Raw genomic sequence first — 17,568 nt, 5'->3', positions numbered from 1 at the left:
TTCAATTACATGCATTAACTTCACTCGGCTTTCAAATATTGCATCCTGACATCTGTGGATGTACATACTTTTTGCATCTCTTGTTTCCTTTTTCACAATCTCCTCCTATGCTTATTTTTACTTCCTGGCTCCCATTTACAGTTTCCTGTATGGGCCTTTCCTGCTACATACCTAACCCTTCCTCTTTCCTGGCCAGCAAACAGTTGCAAAGTAAACAGCAGAAACCCATGCCTCTGTGTGTTTCACGCCTAAAGCAGCCGCAGAGCTCGGGAAGAATTTGTCTCCCTGCTGTAATTACTGTCATGACATGGGCACTGCTCATTTTTACTGCGTATTGTGTGGAGGGCTTGGGAAACAATGCCTGCAAATTTCTGCGTCATGACTCTTGCCCCCAGCTGCACCCTTACAAAGTAGTTGTGGGAAATAACGGAGAGAGGCAAGTGCATAACTGAACTGCTTTGGTACCAAACAGCTTTTTGCCTTTGATGAAAACTTTTCATGTTAAAATGGATACCATTTTTACAATACAAGTTGATTTGTTTGAAATCACAAGAAATGGAATGGCCTCATATGATCACAGTTCTAAAGAATAAGGAAACCGGTATGTGCATATTAAGTACCAAACCACCCCCCCTTTTTTTTAATGCAAGTCTGGACATTTTAAACGCACTTTCATCACGCTGTTTGTGAGTATATAGGCACCTTCCAGTTTTGATCCTCACTGAACCCAAAGGATGTGAAAGCATTTTATATTTTTTTAATCAAATGTCTAAACAAACTTATCAACTTGCCAAGCAGGTAAATATTGAGAAAAGGCTAAGTGAGCTGCCTAAGGCTGTCCACTTCTTCACTGACAGAGAAAATACTGAACTCTGGGAACTCTGAATCTCACACTATTGCTCTGTTCATCAGCGGAAACATCCAGGGAATTGAACAGTGTCTCATTACTTCAAAAAAGTTGCTTTAACTATAGCACCATGACCTTACATGTTGCTTCTTGCCCTCAGCCACATTAAAATTACTTTGAAGAGTCTCTCCAATCTGCTGGTGTTTTAATAATAATTTATAGTAAATCCCTGTATTTTTCTTGTTCTTTCTAGTACTTCCCCCCCGCAGTTAAAAAACAAATGGAAATCAAAATATAACCACAGAGGAGTGGTAAGCTGTGCACAAATTCTATCCTCTGCCTTTGTCTAAGAATGCTAAAAATATTGCCTGTGCTGCAGAGCTGCAACACAGATGCCCAAAAAAAAAAAAAAAAAAAAAGGGAAAAAAGCACACAGGTATGATTTATTCTGTTTTGTGCAAAGCTGCTCTGTTTCTTCTAATTCCAGAATGGTCCATGCAAATGACAGCCCTTACAGGAAGCTCCTATGGAGACAGGAAAAGCATGAAACCTCTAAGATTGTGTAGAATATAGTATAAAATTTTCATTTATACTAAGAAACCTTCAAGAATTTTAAAAAATAAATAAATCTAACAGATCAAGAAATTCAAAGAATTTTTAAAAAGTCTTTCGTAGTAATTATACTTTCCTCTTAAGTTCATTGGATAGTTAAAACCTATGTATAATCATCTCTCATCTTCCAGAACAAATGCATTCTGGTTACTTGACATTCCCCCAATACAAGTGAAAGAGAAGGAGGCCCCATCTTTTTCTTTTAAACTATGTAGGTTTTTCCAATAAAGGAGTAAGAAAAGGGAACAAACACAACTCAGACTGATCTTCAGATTCCAGATGGCACTTGAAATACTGTCAACTGGAAGGAAAATCCAGATGCAAATCTGACATGTCAGACACCAGGCAAATCTGAAAAACAGCCCAAATCAAAAAACCCAAACCTGCGTTGGCTAACAGCACTCCCAGTTGCTTTGCCTTCTGAATATAGAAAATATGAGGTCTGCTGCTGATTTTCTAGAGGTGACTGCCATTTCACAAGTTGCCATTTATTTCATCTACCATTTTTTTACCAAGCAAACTCACTCCCTGAATAAACCTTTCCTCTTCATTATTTCTTATATACTTCTGAATCCATAGTATTCTGGAAGGACAGATAGCTTGGTAAGGTGAAAACAAAGTTCTTTGCATCTGAAAACTGTGTTGTGAATTGTTTTGGCTAAAAGTGCCAGCAATTGTGCCAAAGTAAGTGAGGTGAACTGAGGGAGAGATTTTGCACCGTTTGTAGATTTCCTTCCAGACACGCATTCACTAAAGCAGGTAAGCGGCTGGCTGCTGCCCCATGGATGCCATCGGGCAGCACAAGGCTCAGCTGGATTAAGAAAGGCAGCCTAAAAGTGAGACAGTTGCATATGCCATCACCGGTACCCTTACCCGGATCCTCCTTCCTTCCCCAGCTAATGTGGCTGTCATGAACTGCCTGTCTGAGAGGAACTACTTTGAGGCTGGTTTTGCTTTTTTTTGTTGAATTTACCTGAAAATATGAACACAGTTCTAAAAGATTAAGTCTGCTTCTTTTTTTTGTTTGTTTTTTTTTTGTTCCCCATAACAATTGGTTGATAGTCAGGAATTTGTAGAAATGTAGTATTTATGTACATCACTGATAATAAAGGACACCACCGAGTAATGTATTCATACTCCCAGAAGAGAGGATATAATTCTGTCCCCACTTTTGAGTTGAAGATGAGATCACATGCTAACAGGACACTAATGCACACTCCAGTTAACGTACGTATTTAAAAAATGAAATGAATACAGAAATTATGGGTAAAAAATGCTAATATATATTACATGCATTACTTTAGAGTGAGGCATTTAGCTACTGTTTTAACAGTGCAGTGTGTTAAGATAAAAGTCAGAGTAGACCCATTGGATGGACAGGCTGCCAGCTGATGAGATGGATCCAGGCATTGTATCTGGTCAGCCTTAATGGCACGGTTCACAGATCAACAGAAAAGGAAAAAAAGAAAAGTAAGTTAGAAATTTTAGAGTAGCATACTATTTTTGTACATTTCTCAGACAGTAGGATAATCTCCAGGAGTGTGGCTTAAATATATATGCACTTCCAAGATCAGCACTTTTGCTGAATCCCAAACTTGCAAATAATGTAGCAATATTAAACACCAAAATATAAAGAAAACCACAAAGAAACCCTTTTGGTTTGCTGAAATAATAGTAATTAAAAAAATCCACTCCAAGCTATAAAGTTCAATTGCAGTTTAGATGTAGCTTAACAATTTTAGAACATGTTTATCTTAATTGAGAAAGTACAAACAACTGTAGTACTCTAACATGAATACAGTGGCTGATTTAGCTTAGAACAACTTGGAAAATACATATAACAACAAATTTCCAAATAGTGAAAAAAGTAGGTATACTAGTAAAACCTTTTTGGTGCCAATTAGGTCATTTTGGTTGTAAAAAAACATCACCAACCATTTGTTCATGTTCCCACTCTATTCCAGAGGTAACATTTTTGAGACAACTGAGCCTCAGACAGACATGACATATTGCATATATTTTGTACTGAAAGAGTGGCAGATTCTAATTCCCTGCATCATCTGTCTCTCAGGAAGGAGGAACTAGGCGCTGTTTTTCATTTTGGCATCACTACTTTTGCCACAACTCCTAGTTTCCTTGACACAGACAAGACAACAACATGCCTACACTTCTAGCTGGAGTTGAAACCATCAGGAATTTTGCTTTCTCTAAGTCTCAGAAGTAATTACACTCTAACTTTTTGCAAAGTTTAGATGCTAGGCATCTGAATAACACCCAAGACTATCCCTAAATCCTCATGCAAGGGTATGGAGCCTGCCACCCTCTTTTCATACTTAAAACCATGCTCCATTCAAAGACACTTCAGTTTCTCAGGTTTCAGAGTTCTAAACTATAATCAGCACTTCATTAAAAAAAATACCAAGAACTTTTTATTCAGCCAATTGCCATATTCGTTGCACTATGGTAATTACTTAGTACAATATCAATAAATGGCCACTTGTAGAGGGACAGACATAATTCTGCTTGTAGAAGGAAGTCATAGTTTAATGGGATAAACCTTTATCCCTCTATTATGCTTTTGCAACAAGATAAGTTTTATACCCCCAACTATTATAAATGAATTTTTAAAAAGGAAAGAAAAGGAAAAAGGACAAAAATGAGGGAATCAGGTAAAATGTTAAATTCAGTGGGGAGCTTTGTGATTTTAGGTATTTGTTTACTTCCTTGCATGCCATGCTGCCTCTGAAAACAAAGTGGGGAAGTAAACATAAAAAAGAGGTTTAATCTGTATCCACAGTAATGATTCCGTGCTAACCAGGAAGAAGAAATGAACATGGAACTGCTGAAATATCTGCCATGTGATATATACACATCTGTCCATCTGAAACTCTGTTAAGCTGGGGGGATTATTTGTGATATAGATAGATTTATTACCTTAACCATCTCAGGAAAAGTCAACACCTTTTCTCCATTCAAACTTTGTCAATACTGAACAAGTAGAAGATAAATTATGAAAACACTGCCCTTTCTTAAGGTGGTAGATAGGATAAAAAGAAATATCCTAAACAGAGCTTTAATGGGTGCCATCTGCCACTGGAAGAAGACACTTCTAAATGCTGCCAAGGCTTACACACGCTTAAGTAGGAACGATGAACATCAGTTGCATGTCAGTGTTTGCTAAAGATACATTGTTTATGATTCTTAGTTTGTTCAGCTACTGCACCATTTCTCATGACCACCTCTCTCCTTTGGTGTAATGAACCACGTGGCACCAGGAGGTTTAATTTAAATAGAAAACTGCCATTTTCCTGATCGCCAGCCAAATGAACCCTGAGGAGATTAGATATGAAATACTGGCTTTCATTCTGCTTGCACTGACATGAACACAGTCTTGCCTTCCAATAAATAAATAAAGCAAAATTTAATAATGAATCACTGTCCCCAGAGAATTGCATCACATGGTTTAGCATAAACGTGGTGGCAGTGAGCAGGTAACTGAGAAAAGAAGACACATTGGATTAGATCCTCATGAAGTGCAGAAGCTGAAGGTCTAACCCAGTATTATTAGACCTGATGCTCCATATGAAGTTAGGTAAAAAGTACTTAGGTCTAAAATCAAAGCAAAAGATGAGAAAAAAAGAAGTGACTTTTTAGGTCCCAGGTATATCAATGAATATGAGTTTGTGGATACCTGTATTCCCAGATGGATACCCAGGAAGGGCATCCCCGTCACTCAACTGGTAAAAAGGAACCATTTAAAATGTTCTTTATGTGCAAGATAATTTAGCATTACAGATTTCTGGTTAAATAATTGTGAAGTGATGCCAGAAGCATTTCTGATACTGACACTCCAATATTAGCTGAAAAAGTATTTTTGTGACCATTCTCCGTGATGAAGGAATTCCTCTATACTGAGCCATTTATTGAGCACACAAACATGATCTAATAGGACACCATCTGATCAAAGTTGGATACCTGACTTTGGAGTATGAGAATCATAAACTTGCTTACGGTCTATCTGGTCTGCAAACACTTCCCCATAGATCATCCAATAAGGCATGTAAAAAATGTTTTTTGCCAGCTTCCACGAAGGCTCCTCATTGGGGAAGAGAATAGCCTGTCTTGCGACACCAAAGCTCATCAGAACCACCAACATGATGATGACAAAGTACATCATGTCTATCATCTGAATGTAATGACAGGAAAAGAGAGAGAAAGAGAGAGAAGGGACAAGAATTAGAGGAGTTTTTTTGTCCATATTCCTATTATGCTGTAAAAAAAGGCTGTAAATCTTAGAAACAGAATTTTCCAAAACAAATTTTGAAAAGGCATTGTGAGTTTTGCACGTAACACATTTCATTTTCAAAGAAGTGAAATGGTGTTATTGTGTCCTTGGTTTTACCCAGTGTTGCTTTTAAGAACAATTTAAATGTTATCAATAGGCTTGAAAATACAAGATACCATCTGGCCACACCAGTTGCCTGAACAAGAATATAGGTTCACTGGAATCAGCAGCCTGGTCTGAGCAAGGGTCATGAGATGATATATTGTTTATAGGCACCTAGGGGCAACTGTACCAAACTAAAAGGGCAGACACAGAGTATTTTATTCATTGGTAGTCATTGTCTTGGAGCAAAGGAAGAACGCTGCATCTAACATAAGGAGTAACGGGTGGCAGAACAGCCTGCTACTGCAACATAAGGACACCATGGTGGTAACCAGTGAGAAAGGAAAGCTGTGGTATTGGCTGGAATAGAAATCAGCTTGGTGGGGGAGTCTGACAAAGGCCATATTTAAAAAAAAAAGAAAAGGCAGATACAGACACTCAAGTCTATTCCTCTCCATTGTTGAAGGCCTCATTAGCATATGCACAAGTTTAATTAGTGTTTGCAAAGAGTGCCTACCCATTCAAAATGTTCCTGGGAAAAGTGAGACAGCAATCCTAGGAGGTGCTGAATAGACACTGAAGATTAAAAAAGGAGCTATGCTAGAAAAGATCCTCCAGAAAGCAGAGCAATGGGCATCAAGCAGGTACAGCACAGATGCTTTATAACCCAAAATGAATGTGAAAAAAAAACAGAAGTCCTGTAAGGTCCCTGGTAAGATCCCTTTAAAACCTTTAGTGACAGTTTTACTTACAGGTCTTTAGTTATAAGGCTTGTTATGACTGAGCTGCTATTGACGGCTTTGGATGTAACTTCAGCCAAAACTCAACCCAAAACTCCTCTAAGCCTTATGAGTTTTAAACCTTTCAGTATCTGCATTTTCTGGCTCAGCTGCATTCTGCCTTCCCTGCGAGGCAGGTGTGCAACCAACCTGCACCTCAACCAGTGGCCTTATCACTCCATGGGGAACCTGTTGCAGCTCAAGAGCAGGGTTGCTCATGACAAGAGCTGGTGAAAAGGGGACTCATTAGCAGCAGATGGATCTGGCACTGCTACAAGGGTTCTTCAGTTTTAAAGCACAAGGAGAGAGACCTGAGGTCAAAGTAACATTGGAAAAGTATCTAACAGAAAAGAGAAGGAGAGAGAGGAGCAAACAGAAAAGGATATTACATTAGTCAAAAGCAGCTCAGTGACTCTAAGCAGGTATAAAACTGAAATGTAGAATACACATCCAGTTAGGCTTCCTACCCAACAGGTGTGGAAAGAGAGAGGCTCTCAGAGAGGCTTACTGAGAGAAAGGCTGTAGGAGAGACGCTTGTAGGGCAGGGCTCTGGTAGGAGAGACTCAAGGAGCTGGAAAGAAGGAACAAGGGATAAATGAAAAAAAGCAGGGAAAAACAAAAGTCTTGAGGTCCATAAAAATGCAGTAAAGAAAGAAAAAACTGCTGGGGACATGGGAGGGGAAAACAAATGCCTTAAAGAATTAAAAACCAGACAAGTAAATCACCAACATTCCTATGTCGTTCAGAGCATTAATCTCCCAAGAAAACCTGATTAAAGAGGAATTCGAGGTCATTGTACCTCAAAGAGCATCCTGAAATGGGAAAGCTGCATAATTACATTTAGTTCTTACTGCTTTTAGGGAAGGAATTTGGAGATGAAACCTGGTTCCTTCTTTCTTCTCTAATGAAACTTTGTTTCAGGTAGAAACATATGATGATATGATGTAATATAATACACATTTTAAAATGTCATGCAAGCAAATAAACATAATGAGTATTTGGTGGCAATTTAAGACAATTTCTTAAAGCTTCCTGTGTTTTTGATCAGGAATCACACAGGTTTGACCACAAGTTGCAAGAAATAAAACTTCTAGTGCTATTCTCTATTCAAGCTTCATATTAGCCTTTCCCTCCTTCAGCTGAGTATCTTTCTATCATGTAGCTTATCTGAAATCCACATGCCAGAGTGATTTAATTTCATTCCCAAATAAAAGGGGAGTAAATCTATCACTGTACAGAGATCAGCAAAGCACATTATAATAAGCAAATTCTATTACTGAATTTAGTAGATAATAACAAAGTTTGCCATTCAGCTTCCTCCTCCTATCTCCACCTTAGCTTTAGCCCATTGCTTTTAAACCGATCAAACCCAGTCCTGCCCCTAGCTTAACTTCACTTCCTTATTTGTTCACAGTGCCCAGAAGTAAAACCTATTACAGCTGTTGCATACAATGTAGAGGCAGGTGAAGAGAAAGTTCCTTAACACTGGAAAGATGGAACGAGTCATCTTTTTCCTCCTGAGTCTAAAACTTACTGACAACAGAAGCTCAGGATAAAAGTTCAGGATGGGCTTATTCTGTAGAAATATGTAAAACCAGCTTGATCTCCATGGTACTGAATGGCACTTGCAAGACCATGACATGAAAAAGACAGAACCCAAGGAGGTAAATGGACATGTGATTTAAACACACAAAAATACACGAGGGAGCCCACTGCAGCCTGGAGCAAGCAGGTGCAACTTCCAGGGAAGTCTGTGGATGATATAAATGGGCTGGCCATTACACAAGGGAATAAGTTGGCCAGAAAATAGATGTGAGAGGCAAATTTCTGTAACTCAAACCAGTTGGGCATTGCATGTGTGGGCAAAATGGATGTGTCAAGAGCTGCTGAGTGCATGGAAAGTTGGATGAGGCATGAAAATCAAATAACAGGAATGCACAAAATAAAAGAATTTCCCTCCTTTAACAGTTGCCGACACATTCAGAGTACTCTGGTAGCTAAATTCAACACCTTCTGAGTGTGTGCTGAGCCTACCGAGGCTAGTGATTTTCCTGCATTTGTTTTCCACAGAAAGTGTAGTGAGGCTTCATTTGTTGTACATGTGTGAGGACAACAAAGGAATGGAAATGATATTATTTTGCTGATTTCAACCACTTCCTTTCTGTGTGGACCCCAGGAGAAAAATAAACCACTGTTTATACTATTGGTGAAGCTGGGCTCCTGTCAGCCACCCATAACACTGACTAATAGAAGTTTGTTATTCATGGCCAATCTGTTTATTATTGAACTGGTTCTCAGACTGCCTTTGCTAGCACCACAGCTCTGAAACTTTATGTGCACAGAACCTGTGAAAAATACAACAGAGCAGGAGGGGAGGTATTTTTTTAGGAGTTTTATACACCATGTATTGTGCAAGCCCCAGTGACCACCAGTTCCCCTGATGGAAGGACATAGTCCAGCTGGGGCTTGAAAGAAACAGAAGATAATGCAGTGTTTTCTCTTTGGTCCTTTCTCTTGTCCTGCTGTCCTTTTACAGTAACCTCTAGCAAGAATTGTTGAGTGTTTTCAACTCTGTACTCTGGAGCTCTGCAAAATCCCTCCCAATAACATCCTATTGGCATCCTCGATGGAAGGTAGCACACTTCAAAATCCTGTTTGCAGGACATAATGACTCAACAACCACTTTCTTTTGTGTTTTCCCTCTACCTATTCTTTTTTTTTTTCACTAAGGTGTTCTTTCTTTGTCAAACCCACCACTGCGGGTTTAGAGTTGAAAGCTGGTAAATTGAAGGAGTAAGACAATGGCTCTCCAGTCCCCTGTTGGGTAGGGAGTCTAACCGACATATATTTTGCATTTCAGTTTTATACTTGCTTGGAATCACTGAACTTGTTGTGACTAATGTAACATGAAGGAGGGATTGTACTCCATGCATTCACATATGTCCACTTTTCCTATGATGGTGAGGAAGGGGGGTGGCTGGGTCTTTTCTTCAAGGACTGTGGTAAGTCAAAGACAATGCACAGCCTAGTTGGACTTGCAGATTATTGCCCACACAGCAATCAGACAGCAGTAACATATGTATTTAGAAGAGTTAATATTCATTTTACTTTTTTTACTGAACATTAGCTTCAAGGGGTTTTTATTCTACTTAAAAAAACCCCAAACCTTAAACCCTAGAATGCGTGAAACAGCCATGATTTACACAACAAAGGCTGGATAACTGCATATAAAACATGAGCATATATATTAGCTACATGTGCAGGTATTCAAATATCAGGGACATGTGCATATGCATCTGTAAACTCAGCCATTTTCTTTAACTCATACAAGCAAAATGCTGCTTTAATGCAACATTTCTACTGAAACATAAAAAGAAAAAGCCAAAAGGTCAAAAGTTATACATTTGGCAGCAAATATCTCTCAGTTCATCCTGTATGCATTTACCATCACATAAACTATTCAAAACTATTCATGTTCCTGCCATGTTGTGTACATGTAATGTGGCCAGGCCACCGAGGCTGCAAACAAATGCATTTCTCATCTCACAAGGACACACCAGAACAGGAAAGATGGAAGAACATATGAATATGGAGCAAAATATAGAAAGGTCACAGTTTTAATCACAACTATTATTGTTTTGAACATACCATGCCTATTACAACACACTTTCTTTGAGAGTCTCAAAGTACGAAACACTTTATTTTACCTTAACAAACCACCCTCCTTTACAGCTAGTTCAGAATTAGCATCCTTTGTATTTTCTGCAAATGAGGCACTGAGGTGTAGGATGGATGGCTTTGCTGTTGAAGAGAGATCTCAGACAAAGACAAGGAATGCATCATCTAACAGAACAGGGAGAGACTAATCCTCAATTCTGGGGGTCTATGCTGAGGTTAGGCACTGATTTCTAGCTTACGTGAAAATGCTAATGTGTAAAAAACATACAGATAAATCTGCAGTGATGTCATTGGCCAAAGACATTGCATCAAGAACATGCTGGTAAAACACAGAAGGAGTACATCAATTTCTCTTACCATTTTCCCAATCATCATAACATATGGTCCCAAATACTTGTTTACTCCGAAGATGTCTAATAACCGTATATACCAGTAAATGATGTTAACACAGTATATCACTCGGCCATCGCTCCGGAGTGGCAGATCTTGCAGACGAAGCACCATTCCAACAGAGAACAGGAGGATAGCTATGAGATCAGTAACGTTCCAGTACTCCTGCAGCCAAACTTTGACTTTCTGTAACAGTTTCCCAGGCTCTGACATCAATATCTGAAGGACAGAGGACATTGAGAGGAAAGGAGCTGAGCCGTCTTAATTTAAGCTTGAAGAAATCTATAGTAAACAGATACATGCCACACAGGCCAAAAGCAAAGCTGATAGAATCCTATCATATAAATATCTCATGTACTCTCTAGTTTTGTTGAGAAATCTTCCACTTCAACAATTCTTATCCTGTATCTATATGCAAGATACTTAAAAGAAAAAGGACGAAAACCTCACTTGCTGTAAAATCCTCATGAAATCAGAAGAAATTTATGTGTATCTTTCTGTTTTTCAAATTCATTGACCTTGTTTGGAGTCTTGGAATAGAAGGACAAATATAGAAAGATATTTCATCAGAAAATTCACATTTAAAGAAGCTGTAGATTTAAAGAAAATTATTCTAAAGCATATATCAAACTGTCAAGAACTAATTATTAACTGTGAAGATCTGGATTTAGCATTTAATTCAGAGAGATACTAGCTAACTACTTGGACCTGTTTTTAGAAATTAAGTTCCACAGCTGAGAACACAATTCACAAAAATAATTAATCTTACCTTATGAATTTATTATCATCATTCTATTTGCAATATCATTTGGGAGACTTGATTGTTTTCCCAAATTACTGTTGAAACTATTCCTCAAGTGATTTCTATGAATAATTCCTAGCTTTTAGCAAGTTAACAAGCTGTTTGTTTTAATTTTCTATATTTAGCCTGAGAACATTTGAGCAGACTCACACAGTTCCTTAAAAAGATGAATGCCATTCTTATGATTTTCTTATAATTCATTTTGAGAATGAATTTTAGGCTCATCTTCTGCGAACAATCTCCAACATCTGCTTAGAAATCCATTACGAAAAATGTTCTTGATCAACTTTTGCGGAAAGGACAATTTGGGGCAAATGATTAAATGGCATACACAATTCCTGCCAGCAGCCTCCCACCTACTGAGCCAGCAGTGCTTCATGTCCATCAGTGTTGTGGAGTCCCTGTGTGGCTACTGCCACTGTTTTCATTTTTCTTTTGGTTAGTGAAGTACACTCATTTTGGGCCACAGAAGTAGTGTCTTCTCCTCTGTTCTTCTTATTTCTAATGTGGAGTTTACCATACAGTGTTTGAAATCTGTATTTGAAGTCTAAGTGGCTGTTGCAAGACCATTTTTAGTCTAGTCCTCAAAAGCATTTGCTGCAGAAAATACAAATGCAGATGGCAACAAATTCAGCCCAGGGGTACAAATGTGCTGTTTCAGCTGAGGTCAACGGGACTCGCGCTCACTCACATCAGGGCTGAATTTGGCCTCTGGTGTCATTGTGGAATAAATGCACATTTCGCCAAGTGAAAAGGGCACAGCAGTAGCTGTAACTGGGAGAGGCTATGAGGGACAGTGGATAGCAGAACTTCACTCTGTCTATAGACTGAGCACCACCTTAAATACTCTGTCTCTGCTCTACCTGTCTGCTTTAGCATCTTTAGGGAGATGCATGCTATTGCTTGACATAATTAGCAAAAATTTTCAAGATTGAAACAGGAAGGTCCTATTAGAAATGTGCTGCAATATTCAATGTGGATCAACATTTTCCCCTAGTTATGGCTGGTTCCATTAAAAAATTTCCATGAGATACTTGGACAGACAGAACAGCTGTAAATTTGAATTAACTCTATTTGGCAGGGGTGGGGATTCCAACATGGGCTTTTCAGTTGTTCTGCTATCACCATGTCTCCATGTCCATTCTGTAACAGCATACCTCCTTTTCTTCGCCCTGAAACATACTTCAGTTTCTGGGCCACATTTCAAGGACTATAGCCACACTTTAAGATATGTCAGAAGATCATCCCATACTTGTGAATGCTATTAAACATGCATCACAGAAATCTGAACAGAAAAATTCCATGGGAGAAAGAGAGAGACAGACAGTCTTGATTTTAAAATCGAGGAAGATAGATTTTTTAGTGCTGTGTTTTTAACAATCCATCTGCTTTTCTGCAAAAAAAAGCACAATTTTATGGTAAACCCGTTCATCAAGAATTATCCTAAGAAAAATAATAAAACCAGATATTAAAATGAAAAAAAACACGCTTATTTTTTTTTATTCTGTCTTTCTTGGTTGGGGTGATTTTACCTCTCTCATTTTTTCTATTCCCAGAGTGAAAATGTACGAGATGACAATCCATTCTTGTGTAGATGGCCAGCGATCCATCTTCACTAACACTATATAATTGAACAGCATCAAGTAGCCTATATATGCCAGCTGTAAAGAAACAAAATGAGTATCAATAGTCACTACATTTATATGACTGAGCCAGTTTCGTGGGTATGATTTGATATTCCTAATTCCACTGTAACCAGAGTTACACAGACAAAAGAACAATCAGACAGTGTTCTGGGTTGTCTGAAAAAATTCACATTAAATCACATACAGCGTGGAATATGCAAAATACATGCATAGATGTCCTCCCCTCCAGCTACATCTGCCACCCCAACAAAATTGTATTAGTGCAGTCCCCATGGATCATCCCACAGTGATGGGAACTCTGATACCACTATGTCAACTACCAAACTAAGTTACCTATGTGAAGATTTCTCCCTTGTCTGCTTCCTTTACTTCTCTAAAATCCCTTCTCTGTGTTTTTTCTCCTTGTTCACCTAGCCTAGGCTGACTGGCATTCCAAATTCTTTTTGCACAATCCTTGCCTGGAGCCCAGAAGGTCCTAGGCGTTAGAGGTCTTCCTACCCCATGTAGTACTGACCTAACCTATACCATAGTTCCTTCCCAAAACACTGCTACTCCTACTCATGTTGCTGCAAGTAGCCATGCATAGCCATGCATTCATTTGCCTTCTATTTTTTGCAAGTTTTTATGTATAACTGTTCTGCTTTTCCTTCTCTCTATCTACCTTCTGGCCTGATTTTTGGTACAGTGGACAATGTGGATTACATTTTAAATTTATTTTTCCTTTCTTTCTACATACTGAATATAATGAAATGGTCAGGCAAAAAAAGACAAGGCAGACAAATTGCATCATCAAGTTCACAAAACTCAGAGAAACTTAAGAGTTATGCTGTAGTAAGGGTGAATGGCTGTGGCTGGAGTCTGTGGTGGCCAGAATCCAACTGCCTGTGTATTTGCCTTTCAAACAGCAGCCATAAAGAAAACGCATCTTAAGCCAAATTTAATGAGAGAAAAAAATGATTCAGTTATGTGCATGAACATTTTAGTCATTGTAGCAGAAAGCTTATTCCATACATCTGTATTTCAATGCAGTTTTTATCTCTCAATCGCATGTTACTCACAACTATTGTGTACTTGGTGTTAGACTTAAGATGAAACCACCACAGAGGTGCTTGAGATTTTTGGGCAGGATTATTTCGGTGTTCAGCACCTCACAGAACAGGATTCATAGTCCTGTTGTGTTTGTTAAAGAATATCCCTTCTGCTCTATGTAAAAGCCATAGGGTCCTGGCTTTTCTTTCAGTGGCTGCTTTGAAGGACACTCAAGAGAATTCTTTACATTGGCCATCAGCACAAAGACGACAGCCAGTTGAACCGCTGCTTCTCCTCTACATAAAACAGAGGAGGAAATTATCTCACTTGTCATTCAGTTTGTGTGTGATGATGCATTGCAATGCTCAGGTTTAAAGACTGATTTTACTTTAACACTCCTAAAGGAAACGGTGAGCAGTATTGTCTAGGTCAGCACCTAGGGTGTCAGCTGAGTCAGCAGAAACTCTGGCTGGGCAGGCAGAGCTGGTTGCACACCTCCCTCGCTGAAACAACACCTTCTACTACAGTGCAAAAAGCCAGGTGATACTGTCAGCTGACACCCCTCCTCTTAGATCTTATTGATTATTAATTATCAGCAAATCTTATTAATTTCATCTGACTCAGCAGCCTTTGATAAGCATTTGCAGTTAGTATGGCAAAAGAATAGGGACATTACGGTTACAAAGGTGACAGAAACTACAAGACCCCTGGTGTAACCAGGGATTTTTGCTTCTTGGTTTTCTTTTGAGGTGGTGTTGTTAGGGGTTTTTTTTTCAATTTTCAATTCAAATTTACTGAAAGCTGCTGAAAATTTTTGCTTGGGAAAAAAAAGAAAAAGAAAAAAAGCATCTTGATTTAAGAATAAAATGATGCTGAAACTGGAACACTTTAACCCAAGAAACAAGCCCTTCAGATAGTGAGAGACACCCTCCTTCTCCCTCCCCAGACCTGTAACTTGCCCCTGCCTTCCAGGAGGATGTCCTGATCCCACACTGTGGTCAAACCTCAGTACAGCCACTCATGCTGGTACTCAAGTTTCTTTGAAAGTGTTACTACACCAGCAGCGGAACCCTCTTTTTTTGCTTTTACATGGCTTGATGAAGACCTAAGGGCTGCCATTTTCACCCTTGAGGGGAGTACTGAGGAAATTAAGGAGAGGAAAGCCTGCTAAAAAGTTTCTAGGGTGGGTTGCTCCCTGCCCTCTTATGGATGCTGTCCCATTCTATAGAATATACTCAAATACTCATTACAGTAAGGGACAAACCTGGAAATTGTACCAGTAGGCGAGTGCTTCAAGAGTGAGATTACTGTCTCCTTTTCTCACTGATTGCAATAATTAAATGATCACAAAATGAGGTGGTCACAAAATGTAAAACTTAGGGAAAAGCTGTTTTGAAGATGACTCTTACTTGGGATTCAATTCCCTCTGCAGCTATTTCTCCTTAGAAAAGGTAGAAACATGGCCTCTTACATCCTGCTAGCATCTCAGCTGAAAGCTAGTACTTAAAAGGGGAAGGCCATCCTCTTCTCCTCAAGCAATCTGTGAGATGAAACCTTTGAATCATAGTTTTCAATGCAACAGTCACAAACCAGAAGAGAGTAGTTGACTTTTGAAACTACTACATGTCCAGAGAGAAAAGCTGAAGTTGTTTTGGTTGAGCAAAAGCTGTTTATTTTGGCTCATCTGCTGAGATAAAATGTTACTTACTCAAACATCCCCACATTTAACCACCCTTGTATGTTTTAAGAATGAAGGTAGATATAGCTATAGAATAATGGCAGATAGGAAGATATAGAATAATCAAACTATTTTAAATGGCATTCAATAGCCATAAGTATAGTAACTTTTCTTGCATTTTGGACTATGGAATGTAAAATTCGGAGAGTTTCTTTTGAAATCTATGATCAGTATTTCTACCTGTGTGCTTGTAAAAAGTGTGACAGGCCGTGCAATTTTAATCCAAATTTGAAAGCTGTTTTGCTTTTAGTCTCCAGGAGTTTCTCTATATACCCATTTGGTGAAGCACTGCAGCCAGAATCCACCCTAATTTGCTCTTTAAGTTCAGTGTAGCCAAGATCCAGCTTTAATAAGTGACCTTGACTGAGACCTGCCTCAGGACATAAAACTGTAGGAACAGGTCTAAATGGAAATGCAATATTGATCTTTTTCTCCCATTTCAGCATTGAACTAACAGGGAGAGCCAGGATGCTTCTTTCTGTTTACAGTGTAAAGACTTTTCAGGTTATGCATAATATGTATTGCAACTGATAATGAGACCAGGCTGCTCATGAGCAGTTTCTAGACTGATTGGCCTGACTAATGTTCAATGGCCGCACAGTTCAGCAAGTAGTTACTCCAAGTTGCCAAACCGGATCTATTTGGTAGCATAAGCTGTCCACCACAGTTTGGTCTCTGTTGATGTCAGTCATTCCTGCTGTGTGTAGATGTACTGCCTGGATCTCAGCAAGGGAATTTTTCTTATAAGAAGCCATCTACTGAAGGATGCATTCTTTGTGATTGGCTGTGCATTCAGAACAATGGAAAATATAACTGGGAAGGACCACCTGAAATCATCTGGCCAGTTCCATGGTGCTGAGACAGGATTAATTAGTGTACCATGGTGGACATATGTTAAGATAGACTTAGAAATCACTAATAATGGAAAATCTACCATCTCTTTACGCAGTTTATGACAGTACTTCTCGGAGCAGTTAGAAACTGTTTCCTAACATCTTACCTACAACTGCCTTGCTGCAATTTAAACCATTACTTCTTGTCCTGTTCAGCAATGATTTGGAGATGATTCCATTTTGTTCCTCTCTGCAGCTACTTACACATATTTGATGACTATTTCATTCCTTCTGCAGACTTCTTTTTTTCCAGAGAAAACAACCTCACTTCCAAAAAGCTTTGCACCCACATAGTGACTTTAAGATAGCAGTTATGAATTTATCTGTGAGCATATCCTGTAAAGTTTTTGATACTGTCTCACTTTAGTCAAAATATATGACATAATTTTTTTTCTGCTCCATCTGCAAGATCTGTTTCTTTATAACACAGGGAGATTATACTGATTTGATGTAATTTGTCCCTGAAAAATGCACATTAGCTGCTACTCATGTCTTTGTTATCTTGTGGGTACTTACACAAACACTTTCTCTGAGAGACACCCTGCAAACTAGTCAAAACAGAACAAAGAAAAAGTGTTCCAAGAAAAGATGTGATCTGCTTCTTTTTTTCATCAGTTATTACACAATTTGATATCCTGATTCAGCCCAGACTCCCATTGGCCTTACTATCGGGAGCTCTCCTATTGGGAATTCTCCTACAGGGAATTCCTTGGGAGCAATGACTGCAGCAAATTGCCACTTATTGTGTATTTCAAGAAAACAAAACA

The 17,568-nt window shown here is 38.8% G+C and overlaps 1 protein-coding gene across 8 annotated transcripts in view; it reads right to left on the bottom strand.

The window, feature by feature from the left end:
• TRPM3 (transient receptor potential cation channel subfamily M member 3) overlaps positions 1-17,568 on the bottom strand; it is a 289,638-nt gene that overhangs the window by 14,292 nt on the left and 257,778 nt on the right. For all 8 annotated transcript variants that reach the window (XM_086479116.1, XM_086479117.1, XM_086479118.1 and 5 more), the window contains 3 exons: positions 13,028-13,156; positions 10,661-10,912; positions 5,471-5,645 (listed from right to left, as the gene is read on the bottom strand). In XM_086479116.1, the coding sequence (XP_086335242.1) occupies positions 5,471-5,645; positions 10,661-10,912; positions 13,028-13,156 (556 nt within the window). The remainder of the gene's footprint in view (positions 1-5,470; positions 5,646-10,660; positions 10,913-13,027; positions 13,157-17,568) is intronic.

Source organism: Leptosomus discolor, chromosome Z (assembly GCF_034619465.1).
Source record: "Leptosomus discolor isolate bLepDis1 chromosome Z, bLepDis1.hap2, whole genome shotgun sequence".
Taxonomy (NCBI): Eukaryota; Metazoa; Chordata; class Aves; order Leptosomiformes; family Leptosomidae; genus Leptosomus; species Leptosomus discolor.
This window is presented reverse-complemented; position numbering and strand designations above follow the sequence as displayed.